This window comes from Rhipicephalus microplus, chromosome 7 (assembly GCF_043290135.1).
Source record: "Rhipicephalus microplus isolate Deutch F79 chromosome 7, USDA_Rmic, whole genome shotgun sequence".
In the NCBI taxonomy this organism is placed as follows: Eukaryota; Metazoa; Arthropoda; class Arachnida; order Ixodida; family Ixodidae; genus Rhipicephalus; species Rhipicephalus microplus.
In genome coordinates this window covers 87795987-87811962 of record NC_134706.1, presented here as the reverse complement: position 1 = coordinate 87811962, position 15976 = coordinate 87795987, and the positions used below count along the sequence as shown (strand labels likewise).

The following is a 15976-nucleotide window of genomic DNA, read 5'->3' as shown; positions in this document are numbered from 1 at the left end:
AAATGAAAACAATAATTTTTATCTCCAATCGTGTGTCATAAGAACGTCTTAAATAAGGTACTGAAATCGACAAAATATTTGAAAGATTCATGTGAATAATGAACGCAAGAAGGGTAATTTATAAATAGCTGGCATTCTTTTTTCTTTATTGTTATATTATCAATGCAAATAAAAATAAACGCTTGCAAAGATGGTTCTTGCGAGTTCGTTCGTCTTTCAACATAATTGTAGTAATTACGATGTATATGTCAAGTAATTAGCGTAGACAGAAAACTTTTTCACGAAACTGACTGAATATACTGGTTCAGTCTTTATCCGAAAGACTCATCAACATTGTCTTTCTGTGGAGAATTTTCTTCGCACTAGTGATTCTATATTCCACGAATATTTATTGGGCCGTACCAACAACACCCGTTTATTAAGTGGCTTTGTAGAATTGAGAAATTCACGCCTACAAAGTAAAGCTTTGAGCCATAAGATGCAGAGCTAGTTACAGTGCTAGAGATTAAGTGGTGGAAACCATAATATGCAGTTGTTGCTAATCGTCACTACACGTCCCCATGTACTGGTGTAAAAGCAGAGATGTCCTATGCTTAAATAAAAAGCTTCGCTAACAAAACTTGCATTGCCCAAGTAGGCTCGTGTGCTCAGATTTGGGTGCACGTTAAAGAACCCCAGGTAGTCGAAATTTCCGGAGCCCTTCACTACGTCTCTCATAATCATATGGTGGTTTTGGGATGTTAAACCCCACATATCAATCAATCATTTTGACTTTCCAACATTGACGAATAGTTGCATTAATTACTCAGTATATTTATTACTGCAGATCTCTTTTATGCCGGAGAATCCCCGCTAGCTGAGAACTCATATTGCCATCGTGCACCGGCACGTGCTCACTGGGTCTCTTCATATTTTGCTTCGCTTCAAGAACAGGCGACTAGTTCAATCTGTAACTCGAGTCACATGTCATACCTTCAATCTTTCAAATTGGTTAAGGCAAAATGGACTGCGCTTGAATGCAAAAAAAAACAACCTATATGATATTCCGACCTATAAACAAACCTATTAGTAACATAGCTGTAAAATTCGAAGGAAATTGCATCGCACATGTTAGGGAACAAAAGTTTCTTGGTGTATGGTTTCAGGAGGAATTAAACTGGAGCACACATGTAAATCATCTGATCACCGTATCAGCGCGAATAGTTGGTTGTTTTTTTAGAACAATGCACTTAATCCCATTGAGGTTAAAAATAAGTATGTACTATGCACTTTTCCATTCTAAAGTAAGTTATGGAATGTTAGTCTGGGGAACGATATAACAAGGGAATTACCATAAGTTAATAACTTTACAAAAGAAAATATTGCGCTGCTTTTAAAATTACAGGGGGAATCTACAAGACTTGCGCATTGCTCCACTATTCATTAAACATTCCATACTCAGAATTGATCAATTATATCATTTTAAATTACTTCAGTTAATACAAAAGACTAAGCTATATGAAGAAAGTTGCACCGAAAGACCACACTACAGTCTGCAAGAACAAAAGAAACGAGCTCCTAGAACAAGAACCAAGTATGGAAAACAAAGTATTGCTTACCAGGTAGGTACCTCAGGTTTTAAATACCCTTGCAGATCAATTGAACTTTAGGGCTAGTAGTGCGACTTTCAAGAAACAAATAAAGAACTTATTCATAACCACCGGTCTACACTATCGAAACTACGTAATGGAGTCTCATGCCTCTGCAAATGCTTAAATTGTTCATAAACTTCTATGTCAATTATACGAGTGTATACAGCGGAATTCATTGTATCCGCATGCATTTTGTGTCTGTTTTTGAGTTGTTTCATTGATATTGTTTAGTTGTGAATTTTAACGAGAGTGACCTCTAATTCTTAAAATGTGTTATGTAAACTTCTTATGCGTTTTATGTTTGAATTTTGTGTTTACAATTTCAGGTTGCTTGAAACCAATGTATTGAATATATACCGTATATTGTTTGTCAGTGCTGATGTCTAAGCTTTGCACTGTCACGGACTGTGGAGGGACAAGGGCTTTTGTCAGGCTGTTCGCCTTTAGCCCTTTGCCCCTGCAGTGAGCTCTGTATCCGGCTTACTGTAAATAAAAATACTACTACTACTACTACTACTACTACTACTACTACTACTACTAGTCACACGTGACGTGTAACGGAAGTGATATGAAATGCGACTAGTGCTGCAGATCACGTGTGACTAGTGTGACATGTCAGAAGACTATTTACTCAGAATTTTTATTGTTGTATGACCATTTACTCAGAATTAAGCAAATAAAGAAAGCAGCTGTGACCGAACGCTAAAGATAGCTGCACGCCTGCGGATAAAGTTTATCTCAAGTACGATAAGCTGATTATCAATCAAGTGATGTACGTGTGGAATGAGAAATTAACTGATTACGTGAGTTTGCTGCGCCCGGTCGATATTCAGACGGTGTCACAACTGGGAGTAATGAAATTCTTGATGCACCTTGCAATGCTCCAATGACCACTCACACGGAGGCAAAGAAACTGCGCGCGGGGCAAACGAGACTACAAGCTCTGCAATAAACCCAGCAAATGGGGAATCCAAATGACGGGGTGACAGCACGTGTCATTTACGGCTATTCTGCAAAGTGACATGAATAAAGCAGCTGAACTTCTTGAGGCGCTCTTTTATGACATCGATTCACGCTTTACTCTGCTGACAGAGACCTGGTCGCACGCTGGAGTGACTATAACGAAATAGTTCCTCCAACCTATAAAATACTCAGATATGACAGGCAAACACAAGGAGGTGGATTAGCAACTATAATTATTGAAAGCATAAATGTGACAGTTTTATCGGCTATTCCAGAACATGAGAGCATCTTTTGCAACATTGATTTCTACAGTAATTCAATTGCAGGTGTTGTATACCGCCCACTGACAGCAGTTCTTGGATTTCTCGAACAACTGTATTATTACGTACAGCGCTTGCAGGGGTGATAACGTAAAATTCATTTTAGCTGAGGATTTTAGTTTACCTGATATTGATTGGTCATCCATGAAGACAGCGGGCATTAATGTTCAGCGCTCCCAGATTCTCATTGACCTTACATTCTCATGTGGTCTCACTCAAATTGTTTCTAGCCCTACCATGACCACTTCTACCGTTCAGAATACAACTGATTTTGCTGTTTATAAGAGCAAGTTTTGGATAAGACTCTATCGTCTTGAAAGGACTCTCTGATCCTAAGTCGGTATTTGGTACCTTTTTGTTCCATAGCGTTACAGCAGAAATAAGACAGTGATTGTGTTGAAGACTTCAACAGCGCCAATGATGAAAACGTCTTAGACTATTTAGAAATGAATTTGTATGGTTTTAATGGTGATGAAAATGTGAATTAATTGTGACTCAAATTCAAAGATACTTGATTGCATGTTATGGGGATGTTTGTTCCTGATAAGATTAAGAAAAACAAGCACAACGCATGGGTTACGAGACAGATAATACACAGGAAAAGAAAGCTTGGAAAACATAGACGCTCAGGCCAGCCACGGGACTCTACCATTACCACTTTAAGCGCTGCACTGATAACTGAGGTTAAGAAAGCTAACCACACCTTTGTTACAACCACTTTAGTCAACTTTCTCAAAGGAGCACCCAGACAATTGTGTAGGTATTTATGTGCCAACAAACCCGGTGGTAGTATTTCTTCATTGATAGATGGTACACCAGTCTCCGAAGCTAAAGCAGTAGTGTATAAATTTAACCGATACTTCATCTGTATATGCCTTGAAAGATACTAATCTTGTTATTGAGACTGAAGGGTTTATTACTGCTATGCAAGATTTTGTGTTTCGCCAAGAAGGTATTTTTGATTTGCTTCGTAATCTCCATGCTAAAAAAGCTGGTGACCAAGATAACACCTCTACGATCTCCTAGCGGCATCACGCAGGGCTGGCATGAAGTGGACCTGGGTTCGAATGCACAGACTGAGTTTCGCATTACTTTTTCATCATTATTATGCTTCTCTAGCACGGTTTTCTCTTCCGTTAGACTAGAGGGGTGCTCGTATTCTTCTTATACACAAATCAGCTGATGGCTTGCGTGTATTTAATTGTCGTCCAATAACTTTAACTTCAACAAGCTGTAAATACTCGAAAACGTATATTGTTGCTGACACTTGACCACATTATTCAAAGAAAATTGCTCGCTATTCGATGTACAGCAGGGGTTTTGGCGTGGTTTGTCAAAAGTAACACAGTTGCTCAGTGTATGTCATGATTTTCCACTTGCGATTAACAATAGAGAATGGATGCCATATTTTTGGACTACGTGAATGCTTTGGACAAAGTTTCTCATCAAAAACTATTACATAGACTCTACGAGATTTAAACGATTAGTAAACTGATTCAGTTCAATGGGGCATATCTGGAACACAGGCGCCATTTTGTACAGGTGTATAAGTACTGCTCAAGCACGCTTCAGGTAACTTCAGGCGTACCGTAGGGGTAAGATTTCGGCCCGATTTTATTCCTCATCTATATAAACGATATCATATATGTAATACCAAGTGATGTCAAGAATACCAACTAGCCCTAAATGAAGAATCATTGGCGTTTCTCGTATGTGTTCTCCTGTTAGCTTCACTGTCAACCTTGATTTTACCTAGTGGGTAAACACTAGGTAAAATAACACTACGCAACATAGCACATATGGCTACCGATTTGGCAAGCAATGAGTTCCGTCTTGTTGATGCTGAGACACTTTCTGAAAATGAAAATGTGAGGCTTATTAGGGTGATTTGATGCAGGTTCGCACTTCGTCGATTTCGATGAAAAACCAGGACACACACTGCATTCCTAGAATCCCCGCGATGTGCATTTAGATAGTGTACACTAAGTTTTCCTATATTGGTGGTGTCTATTTTTCGGGTGGTGCCGAAAGTTGTTTTATAACTTCTGTTGGAACGTGTTAATTTCAAATGTTTAAGCTAGTGGGTACTTCCTTAGTAGTAGTTTGTATTGATACACTTTTTTTAGCGTGTTTTATGTTTCTATTTTCTGATTTTCCTTTGTTCATGGGCGCTACGCTGTACAAGAATGCACTTGTACCTTGGTTCGTGTTTTTTAAAGCGATAGCGCTGAAGGGCCCGCTTCGCAGAAAAGTTCTTCAAAAAGTTCGTAAGGATGAACAACACTTCATCAAGATGTGGTGCCAGTCTGGTCAGAAATCAAGTTCTTAAGATATGTATTTTAGATGAAGAGCCCTACGCAGCAAATCCCTACTTGACACGTCGTTGGCTTGCGTTAGGGTCTTGCATATGGGTTTTCCACAGACAGTGCAATTTCATAAGAAACTCGGCCAAGCGGCTGCTTCTGATTGCAATGAAAAGAGCTTGCTCTGCTTGAAAATGCAGTAAAAGCTGTCATTCATTATGAATGCACGTGTCCTCTACATGTGCTTCACAATGCAACATGAAATATTGCAGTAATAATGTGCAGTACCAGCACCCGTTGCCTGAGGGCGTCAGAACATGTGATTATTGTAAAGGCTTGGTGGATTAAAGCCGGTCACCCACTATAAAAGGCACGCACGCTACTGCACCTATTTCCTTCTGGCCCACATATACATCTACGTAGTGGGTGTATAGCAAGTTCGAAAAGGTTTCATGCACTAATTGTATTGAAGTGCGCACTAAGAACAAACAACAGGTGGTCGAAATTTCCGGAGTGCTCCAATACGGCATCTCTCATAATCATTCGTGCTCTTGGGATGTTAAACCCTTTATGTCAATCAACCAATCACTAAGAAGAGGATGTAACTGTCATATTATACTCCTGCAGGCAAACCTTTAGGGTCCCCTGATTTAGGGTCCCCTGTGTAATGATTACTTACAACAAATACATTATAGTAAAAAGATGACAACTATTCTTTTTAGTGATTTTCTGTTGACTAGTGCCCTAGTGTCATCTCCTATAGAAACTGCAAAACAAGCGTTGTGACACGCGCTGAGAACCAGCACCCGCGGGGGCTGTGATGCCTGTTTATTGGAGTCAGTGCTACTCGCTTAAAATTGTGGCATGTCCGAACCATCAGTGAAGCTTATCTCTCAGTACAGAGATTGACAAACTGCGACCCCTAGGCCATGCACGTGCATCCCATCGATGTAGCATTATGCGGCCCCCAGGGTGATGTTAGAGCCCACGGCCTTCCTTGTGTCCCTCCGTCTCTGAATACTGACATGGTAGTATCGAACGGAAATGGAAATTTTTGATGTCTAATTTGTAAATTGCAACAATGTGACTGGTTTGCAGAAAGTAAACGTGATTTCTATTCACGTGACGTTTAATAGGCCCTTGATGTCCCATTGTATCATTTCTGTGTTCATGATGAAGTAATGTAGTCCAGTGTGTGCGAAGAGAAAGTGACTCTTCTGGCAGGAAATTAGAATTCAAGTAACAGTGCCATGGTGGGGGCCCGTTATCTCCTTTTTAGTTTTCTTGGCGTGCTCTAAGGAGCCACGCTGATTTTTCAGCACTAGGGATACTGCTGCATGCATTGCCTCCTCGGAGGCAGTGAATTGCCCGCACGTGGGAGCTAGTCGGCCGAATTTCGGGTCTCGCCTGGTGAGATGAGGTCTTGTGACCTGAGGACCCTGAAGTCTTCGTTTTCTCTTCGCTAATAGGTGGAGTAGACTCAACTACTGCCACCTTGAGGGCAAGCACCACAGCCGACGGCTAGAGGTGCAGCTAGGCCGAAGGAGTGGCAAGGGCCGGTGCGACGCTTCCCCTTGACGCTGCCCCCTTATGATGAGAGAGCCATAAATGGCGAGACTCCTCCTCTTGCTCTTTAAATGTTATGTGCTCTTTTACCTTCAATGTCATTATCTCTTCTTTTTTTCAGAATGAACGGGACCATGAGTATGCTGCATGATTCCCGCCTCAGTTCCCACAGGGCGTCGGTTCTTTGTAGCTGCATTATGAACTCTCATACTTGCATATGAACATACTTGCATTATGAACTCTCATAATGCAAGTATGAACTCTCATACTTGCATTATGAGAGTTCTAACATAAGATTTCACGAATATTGCGGGGTGATTCGTTTCGCCTTTCAAGTACTGGGAAAATAACTGTTCCTGAAAATGTTAGTATGCGTCAATCAACAAACTCTCTAGCAGACGCTGCCTGCATCGGCGTTGCGAGGCGAGAGACGAGGTCTATAAAAGAGGAAGGCAAGGAGGGGCACATGCGCAAAGGGGGTTTAAACGCTGTGGATAGGGATCATGCGTAAAGAAGAGAGAGGGGGAGCGAGCGTAGATGAACAGACGCTGCTAGCGTCGGCTTTGCGAGGCGAGAAAGGGGCAGGAGATGTGCATGTGCAGAAAGGGTGGTCACGCTGCGAACCGGATCATTTATCTAAAAGCAATGAACACTTATATGAACACTAGGACACCTAGAACGCAAATGATTCTGACAGAGAAGCCTTAGCAAAATGAGGAAATTGAGAATATTTCTGCGAATAATTGGAAAGGAAATGCAAACAGCCATGAAATCTGTGTATCATTGAGGAAGGAGTTAGTCCTGCAGGATATAAGAGATGGGTCAAAAACGATTACGATGACGTGCAAACACATTAATTAAATCAAACTAGGTCGCTGATATATTCAAGGAGTGTGTAATGACCTCACGTACCAGTTGACTAGGGTGCCTTAAGGTACCACGCCGCTCGAGCAACGAGATCCGAGTTGCGCCTCATTGTGTCCCAGACGGCGAACCATTCTTTGCCGACGCCGGACCGGCTAAGGCTGCAGCCGTCGACCGTCAGGTGGAGTAGGCTGTAGTTGTCTTCAATGCCGTCACGTAGACGCCGAACAAAGACCGTTGCTATTTCGGGTTGTCCAACTCTGACGTGAGCCCGACGCACGTTCTGGCAAGAATTCAGTGTGTCTGCCAGAAGCTGTATGTCTGGTCCACTCATGTACCTAGTGAATACACGCAGATCGTTTATGCTTGTGTTGCGGCATAGCAATTTCAAGATGACTGCCCAGCCAATCTTCACCGCTTCAGGAAATACCTGGCGCAGCCATATAATTAGGTGCAGCTCCTTCAGCGCAGATGTTTCCGCTATGTAGTGAGCTATATCAGAGCTGAGGGCCTCGTCCACGTGCGGTATCCATATCTCCAAATGAGCGGATGTCACGTGGCTGAACAGAAGCAGTCGTCGAAATATTCGCGACACTTCTCCACGGTCGTCCTGATAAGGGAATGAGTGGAATTTGGAGAACGCCTTAAATTCTATCATATCGTGTTGGTCCAATATATAGAGGGTGGTGTCAAAAGACACTTGCTCCTTCATTCCAGTCCTTCGAAGAGCACAGCACAGCTTTTGCCACAAGTAACGCTCGCTGCAATGTCCCTTGATGGTCAGCTTTAGGGGCGTTTGTCTTGCTGACAGGATACTGAAAAGGTCTTCCCACTGTTCAGAATCCCAAACTTTCATGGGCAGAGTAACCGCATCGAGCGTTTTATTTCCCGAAAGCGCAGGGGGCCAGGCGGTAAAATTTGTCGGACAGGACATAGTTGAACCCCCAACTGTGCTCATCCAAGCATGGTACGTCAATATGGAGATGTTCAACACACACAAGGAGTGATTGTGGGCCAGAAGCTCGGTCATCAATTCAGCGCTATTTGCATCTACGGCGAAGTCATCGAGGACAACTTCAGTGATTAGGGTGTTTCTCAGCAGTCCCTCAAGCACCCGCTTCAGGGAAAGCTGCCTAACTTCGTTGTGAGCTCCGACGACCAACTTATTGAGCGTTTCGAATTCAGTGAGGAAATTCGGAAACGTGCTGCATTGTTCTGGACGAGCTTCGCTAATCGCCGAACTATAGAAGGAGAGTTCCACCAGAGTGGAGTTTTCTAGAAGCGCTGACGAAAAAAGTGTCGCTCCTGTGCTATTCATACACAACTTAGGAATTCTGAGGGCGGTGAGCTGCGTCGACGTTCGAAGTAGACTCACGAGGACAGCACAAAAATTTATCGGCCAGTCGCAGTCCGTGAGGCATTCATCCTCTTTCAAGTTCGGATGCGTGGTTATTGCCGAACAGATGTCCTTATGCAGAGCGGACGTACGAAATCTTCAGGAATCTGATTAGGCGATTCCCACGCAACGCATCGCAGATCGCGTTTCAGACCCCTTGAAGCTGTCGGTGTCGATGTCGAGTGCGGTCAGGCACTTATACGTCGAAAGAATCTTCTAAATAAGCATGGTGCACCACAATTCCATTCGTGTGCCCCGCAGCAGTCTATTATAAGCAGACACACATTGTGGTGGACAGCATGTTGGCTTGTCAACGTCAAGTTGAGAGCTCTCTTTGATGGCGTCAATCATGTCTGAGTCTTCGATGCTCTCTAGGCCGTCCAAGCAGCACGTCTTCGTTCTTGCCAGCATCAATTCGCTAGGTGCATGTTCCTCATTCACTAGGTATCCATATCTAGGCATTCTTCCTGCGGAAAGAGACAAAATGTGTGGTTTATTTAGAAGTTTATTGTTTATATTTTATAAAAATGCTAAGAATGACGCAAATCACACTGATTATAAAACAGTATCTCATGCTGAAACTGTCAAAAATTAACAGTAGTAAACCCTTTACGACTTAAGAAAGACACCTGGTGTGTTATATCTATTCGCACAGTATGTTCCCTAGAGAAGATCATGCATATAATGGGAATCATTGTGGTAGAATAAGTTGTACCGAAAGGTGGTTGCCAGAAGTTTTGGTGGCTCTGCATAGTTACACATACATTTTAATGAGTGCTGACGCGAAAATATTATGGTAACATTGTGTGTCTCTGTCTATAGCATAAGATTCGTGGTTTTGCAAGAAATGCTGTGAGAAATCTCGGCTGAGCACCGGATACTTGTTTTCATATTGAAATTCATAAACGAAGATTGTCTTTTTCCATGCTTGTGACAATCACAAAAAAAAGGGCGCGAAACGCTGCAGAAAGTAGGATATTCGCAATGAGTACTGCGAAAATGATGACTGCTGCCGCACTTTACAGTCAAAAACCAATTAGGTGTTTGATTTGAAGGGATAGAAAAACTCAATTTTCACCTCCACTGTAAAAAGAGATGTAATAGTTCTGTGTTCTAGCTACTGCTGTAGCCGATCGCCTGTAAAACAATTTCTAATAAGCAGGGTAGCCAATCCCCTCCGCTCCCTAGCAGAAAATTGTTCGTGAAGCGAGATGAACAAGAAAATGTGCGGTAGACAAGAAAGCACTAGAAAATAGTCACCGGTAGCTGCCGCAGTGAGAACCCTTGCTTGTTTGCTGAGTCAGCGTCTTGGTTTTCTGAGCTTTGTCCAGTAAATCCCGTACTCCTGTGGCAGACCTTGTTGCCTGCTGCTAACTCGCTGCTCGTTGCTGGCGTCGGTGTCTTCACGGCGTGGGCAGGGTTCAAGGCTTGACGCAGGCGTCCGGTACATAGAAGAAGCAGCACCTCCACCAGATCTCACGGGGTCGTGACGTGGACCAATGGAGCACACTGCGAGTCAAATAATAAATTGTTTATTTGGGCGAACCTGTGCCTAGTAAACGGAAATTCAGACTACAGTAGCAGTCTTGGACTGATAGCGGCGAACGGAGCGTCAGCCGTCGATCAACTACTGATAAGCGGCGAATTGCGTCGGCATTGATACTCTTGTCATCGAATGTTCTAGCGTGATCACTGGCGGCGACGTAGGTTTCGGAATAATCTGTACAGTTCGCAGGGTGGGCGTGATCTTATCGAAATGATCTGCTACAGTTCTGAAGCTTCTCTAAACCTGCAGGTGCGGTTTGTGTTGAGAATTGTGTAGTGTATTGGGGCGATAACAAAACTTTAGAAATAGAACATGGCAATATAAAGTATATCTAATTGAAAATTGCTTCCTTTTTTGAACCTAATTTTTTACGAAACGTTTCGGTGACCATAAAGTAGAAGTGAACCTTAGACAAATTTAACCACCAGAGTATGCCTTGGGCTGGCAATGCGTTCGAAATTTAGAGTAAAGGTATATTTACTTATTTTTAATGCACCTAAAAACAAACATGATTGTTATGTCATTGAAAGTACACATTATATTTTTATGAATATAACAGTACAGTGATAGGTCAGAAGCACTTAGCGTTTCGTCGGCTGCGATGCAGTGCATCTGTGTTGTTAGAGTGTTGTTAGTGTTGTTAGACACACTTAGAACATAAGTGTTGTTAGAGTCCGGACCTTGTAATAACACCTTCCCATGCGCATGGCGTGATGACTTCCCAAAATCGTAACGCGGAGCACTGGCAGCGTACATGTTCTAAGTTAGCTATATTATCGCAGAAGGAACATGTGTTAGTGGGCTGTCTTTTGGATAAATTTCGTTGAGTGGCGTGAAATTAGGGTACGCCCCAACCTGAAGGCGCCCGAGTGTCAGATCCTGAGGTCTGCGTAGTTTTCTGTGTGGTGGAGGGTATTGTCTCCGCGCCATCTAAAAAATGCTTTGTCAAATCATTATAGGAGATGGGAGGGTCACGGTTCTCAAAGACATCAGCGCCGTGCCCCATAATCGCTACGTGGTTTACTAGTCCTTGCGAAGCTATATGGGCTGACTCGTTGAGATTGGGCGGGGCTCCTTCAATGCGTCTCATGTGAGCTCGGAATCAAACTGGTGTGTTTGGCTCGATGTCTTTGTTTAGAAGAATTCGCAAAGCTGGTCTCGATATTATTTTCTTGGCAAATGCTCGGACCGCCGATCTCAAGTCACTGTAAATTGTGGACCTTCTGTTATCAAGCAAGGCAAACGCAATCGCCACCTGCTTTGCTATTTCGGCTACCATCGTCCACATCGTCGTCATGTTTTAAAGACGATTGTCTTTCTTGGGGACCTTCCCACAAAAACTTTGGTCTGTCTGTCTATCTGTTAGTGGACTGGTCTGTTTGTCCACCGAAAAGCCCCTGAAACGGCCAAAATCCAACCCCATCCGCAGCGCTTGCCAATATTGCTCAAGTTTCAGGGCTCATTCTTGTGAGGTTGTCGAATAAAAAGCAATTATCGCGCATATCTGAGGTACAATAACAACACTTCAATATTCTGCATATATCTTTATATGCTAGAAAAGGCATGTATAAGTAATTCTAAAGACCGTAGCGTTTACCACGCTGTGCTGACAATGCAACGCTTGCTTAAATTTGATACTGCCCTCGTAATACGGTGAATATGAATTTAAACTATACTGGTAGTATCTAGCGCCGGACGCGCCGCACGGAAGACAGCACGGCGTTGAAGCGCCGGCCGACAGGAAGTACGCAGCAGCCGGTAGCCAAGCAGGAACTGTTTTATTATATACAATGCCGCGCATATATACACAGGGTGTATATATGCCCCCTAAGGGTGAAAATACTTGACATGAAACTGAAACTCGCTTTTGCTGAAACCGAAACACACCACATCATTCCCCGCTCCCCTAGAAAGAAAAGGACATGTGGCTCTACGGTCCTTATACAATGATTATTGGTACACAAATAACCTTTAAAACCTTATACAATTTTAGAGGAGCGGTATGACACATAGAACTTGTACAACCTTAAACCACTGTATTTGCAACCTTAACGTCCCTCCCTTTTTTTGTCATAAAGAAACCAATTGAAGAGAGAAGCGGCATGAGAAGAAAAAAATACATAGCTATGTACACAACGCACCATGGCTGAAAGCAATTATACAAACAACATACAAGAAAAAATTACAGCATGGCAGTGTATCAAGCGGTAGACTTAGCCTTTATACAATAAATAAATGCACAGTATACACACAACAATGCATACGTATGGTACAGGCTGCAGTGTACGATTAAGAAGACGACTTTAGGACGCGAAGTCCATAAACCTGGACGGTTTCTTACGCGGACGTTTAGAACGCTGAAGCTCATTGCGCTCTGAAGCGCTCCCTTGTGAAGCAGCAAGCTCGGTATGGGAAGATGAGCCTACTGGCTCGCTTACGCGCTGCTCAGGCACAGCTGAGAGCATTGACAATTCTGACGACTCGCTTATGCGTCCCTCAGTTGTAGCTGGGGACGGAGAACCCTGACGCAAAACATGGGAACCTGAAGGTTTGGAAGCATGTCCATTAGTGTTAGGAAGGATACTGGCATGGGGACTGGACTCATCAGTCAAGTATTGATACGGAGCCTGAGTAGAGTTCGAGGACTCCAAAGCATGCTCGGTGCACAATAAAACTTCATGGTGGCTGGGCACCACAGCCAGACTTGCAAACGGTGCCTGAATACCATTTCCCCCGAGGAAACATGGTGATTCTGCAAGAATAGGGATAGAAACCAATCGTGAAACCGAGGCAGAGTATTGGGACTGGTTCTGCAAGGGTATTGAAGAGTGCGAGCGTGAAGATGGTCCCCGTTCGGAATGAACAATTACAAGTTTAGAAGCATTCTAAACCGATCCATCACCGAGCTTAAATGCCTGGAATCCCACTGCTGACGTAACGGTAAACGGACCTCTATACCTGTGTTTTTTTCCCTGGAAGGCGTACTTTGACTCTTTGGCCAACCTGAATGACTGAACGTTGGCTCCTCACTTCTGATCAACATGTACTTCCATGTACTTATGCCTATGAAAAACTCGCGTCCTTATGGTATTGTTTGAAAATGACTGCAAAGTAGAAGGCAATGGCAGATCAGTTATGTCATCCGCTGTGCGAGGTCTACGCTTATGAAGCAACATCACGGGAGACGATCGCATAGTTGCCTGAGCAAAAAACGGTAAAAACCCAAGTACTCCGTAATGGCTCTCTTTAGAAGGCGTTCTAGTTGGGCTTGTTGAATGTACTCTTTCAGGACCATGTGGAACCGCTCAACCTGCCCATTGGCTTGAGGATAGTAGTTGGAAGAACAGAGGTGTCGAATGCTTCTTTCAGAAAGAAAAGTTTCAAACTGACGATACAAACTGGGGACCGTTGTCTGTAACTAAGCATGATGGAAAACCTTCACGGTAGAAGACTGAAGTCAAGAAGATGATGACTGCATCAGACGTAACGTCTCGATTGAAACAAACCTCAGGCCATTTGGAGTAATAGCCAATCAAAGTGACTGCAAAGGAACGATCTGAGGGAACATTTGAAAGAGGACCAATAATGTCCATGCCTAACTTCTCCCACAGTTTCTCTGGAAAAGAAAATGGGAAACTCGTTGTAGGGCTGCAAAGACAGGTTTCGCCGATTTGATGGCAGCCTTACAAATGTAACAGTTCCGAACCACACTTCCCACCTGTTTGTCAAGGCACGGCGACCAATACCTGTTACGAAGCAGTTGCTTTGTACGGATTATGCCTGGATGATTTTCGTAGACTAACTGAATTATTGCCCCCTGCAAGTTTCTGGAACTGTAACACGTTCCCCGTAGAAAATTAGCCCCTTGGCATAAGACAGTTCGTGTTTCATCTTTCCCTGCAAAGTAAAGTACAAGTACTGAAGTCAACTGCTTCTTTGAAGGCTAATCCTCAGCAATGTATTGAATAAGCTGCTGGAAGGTACCATCATTAGCAGTGGCGGCCTGTAACTCGTTCTTAATTAAGCATGCAGCAGCTAAAAAAAATATCTCTTCTTGCGGCGCCTGTGCTGGCGGAAGCTGCATAGGCAGCCGAAATAATGCATCCGCTACGACATTATCGGTACCTTTCCAATATTGTACACAAAAATTATAACAGCCGTCATAACAGCCGCGCACACCATCACAAAATTCGCAAGGGGTGTCGACTTACCGCGCCAGCTGACAGCAAAGTAGTTAAAGCCTGGTGGTTAGTCTTTATAGTAAAGTGCCACCCTCAAAGATACACATGCCACTTTTCTACTACGAACAAACAAGCGAGAGCATGTTCCCCTGATGAATACCGGTGTTCTGCCGGGGACAATGTTCTAGATACAAAAGCAACAATTGCACCTGATCTCCTCTCTGTTGTTTAAGCACTGATCCGACGCCGACATTAGATGCATCGGTGGTAACCACCACCGGAAAATTCCCATCGAAAACATTTATGACCGGGCGGTCAGGAAAAAGTACTTTAGCCTGGTGTAAACTGGCATTGGCCTCAGCGGACTATTCAAAACTCTGACCTTGCCGGAGCACGCAGCGCAGAGGCTCAGCAACATCAGCATAATGCGACAGAAACTTTGCATAATATCACACTAACAACATGGAGGATTGGAGTGTGTGATGACTGTGACGAGTGAGCCGTAGGGGCAAAACCCTGAGCGCATATTTTAAACGAAAAGGAAGAAGGGAAGAAAGAACACTGGTGCAGCGAACGTACCCAGCCGGCTTCGATGAATGTTGGGGCTTTCGACCCAGTGTCCTTGGCGCTCGCTTTCGTCGAGCGTGACCTAGACGCCAGCAAGATGTCAGGGTGCGGGACATCGACGTAAGCTCGAGCCAGCGAGCTACACGAGAAGGTGTGTTCCCACCGTGGACGCTACCACGACGGACTCAACGCCACGTTGCTCAGTGCTAAGGTCACCGCAACGACGGTGCGCGTGAGTGTTGTCTTGAAAACTAGGTGGCGTGGGTGTTAAGTGCGCTGAGTTTTAAGATGTAGACTTACGTTTCGCGTGGACAAGAACTTGCCAGTAGACTTTCTCTAACCTCGTATCGTCCTGATGTTCTTTGTGAGATTTCTTAGTGTGTGTTCTTGTCCTCGTTCAATATAAAGAACGTCTTCGTGTTATGAGGTTGTCTTGAGTGCGTCCGATGACCTGGGCCCATTGAGTAAACCCCTTACACACAATTGGCGAGCCTTGCCAGGATCGGCACTGCTTCCCGCCGAAAATACGTCACACTCAAGATGCCTGTTAACTTGCAAAGACTACTATGTACTGTAGAGGAGGTCGGTTGGTCTTTCTCCGATTTAGAGTGCATGTTGCGAGAAGACCTCGAAGAGGAA

The 15976-nt window shown here is 43.7% G+C and overlaps 1 protein-coding gene across 2 annotated transcripts in view; it reads right to left on the bottom strand.

Moving 5' to 3' along the window:
- Positions 1–833: 833 nt before the first annotated feature.
- The window catches only part of LOC142767544 (uncharacterized), a 62980-nt gene continuing 47837 nt past the window's right edge, over positions 834–15976 (bottom strand). For both annotated transcript variants that reach the window (XR_012884981.1, XM_075869437.1), the window contains exons 3-4: positions 10304–10552; positions 834–9510 (exon numbers count right to left, since the gene is read on the bottom strand). Coding sequence is in view for 1 of the 2 variants with exons in the window: in XM_075869437.1 (XP_075725552.1) it covers positions 10344–10552 (209 nt within the window). In the remaining variant the exon portion in view is untranslated. The remainder of the gene's footprint in view (positions 9511–10303; positions 10553–15976) is intronic.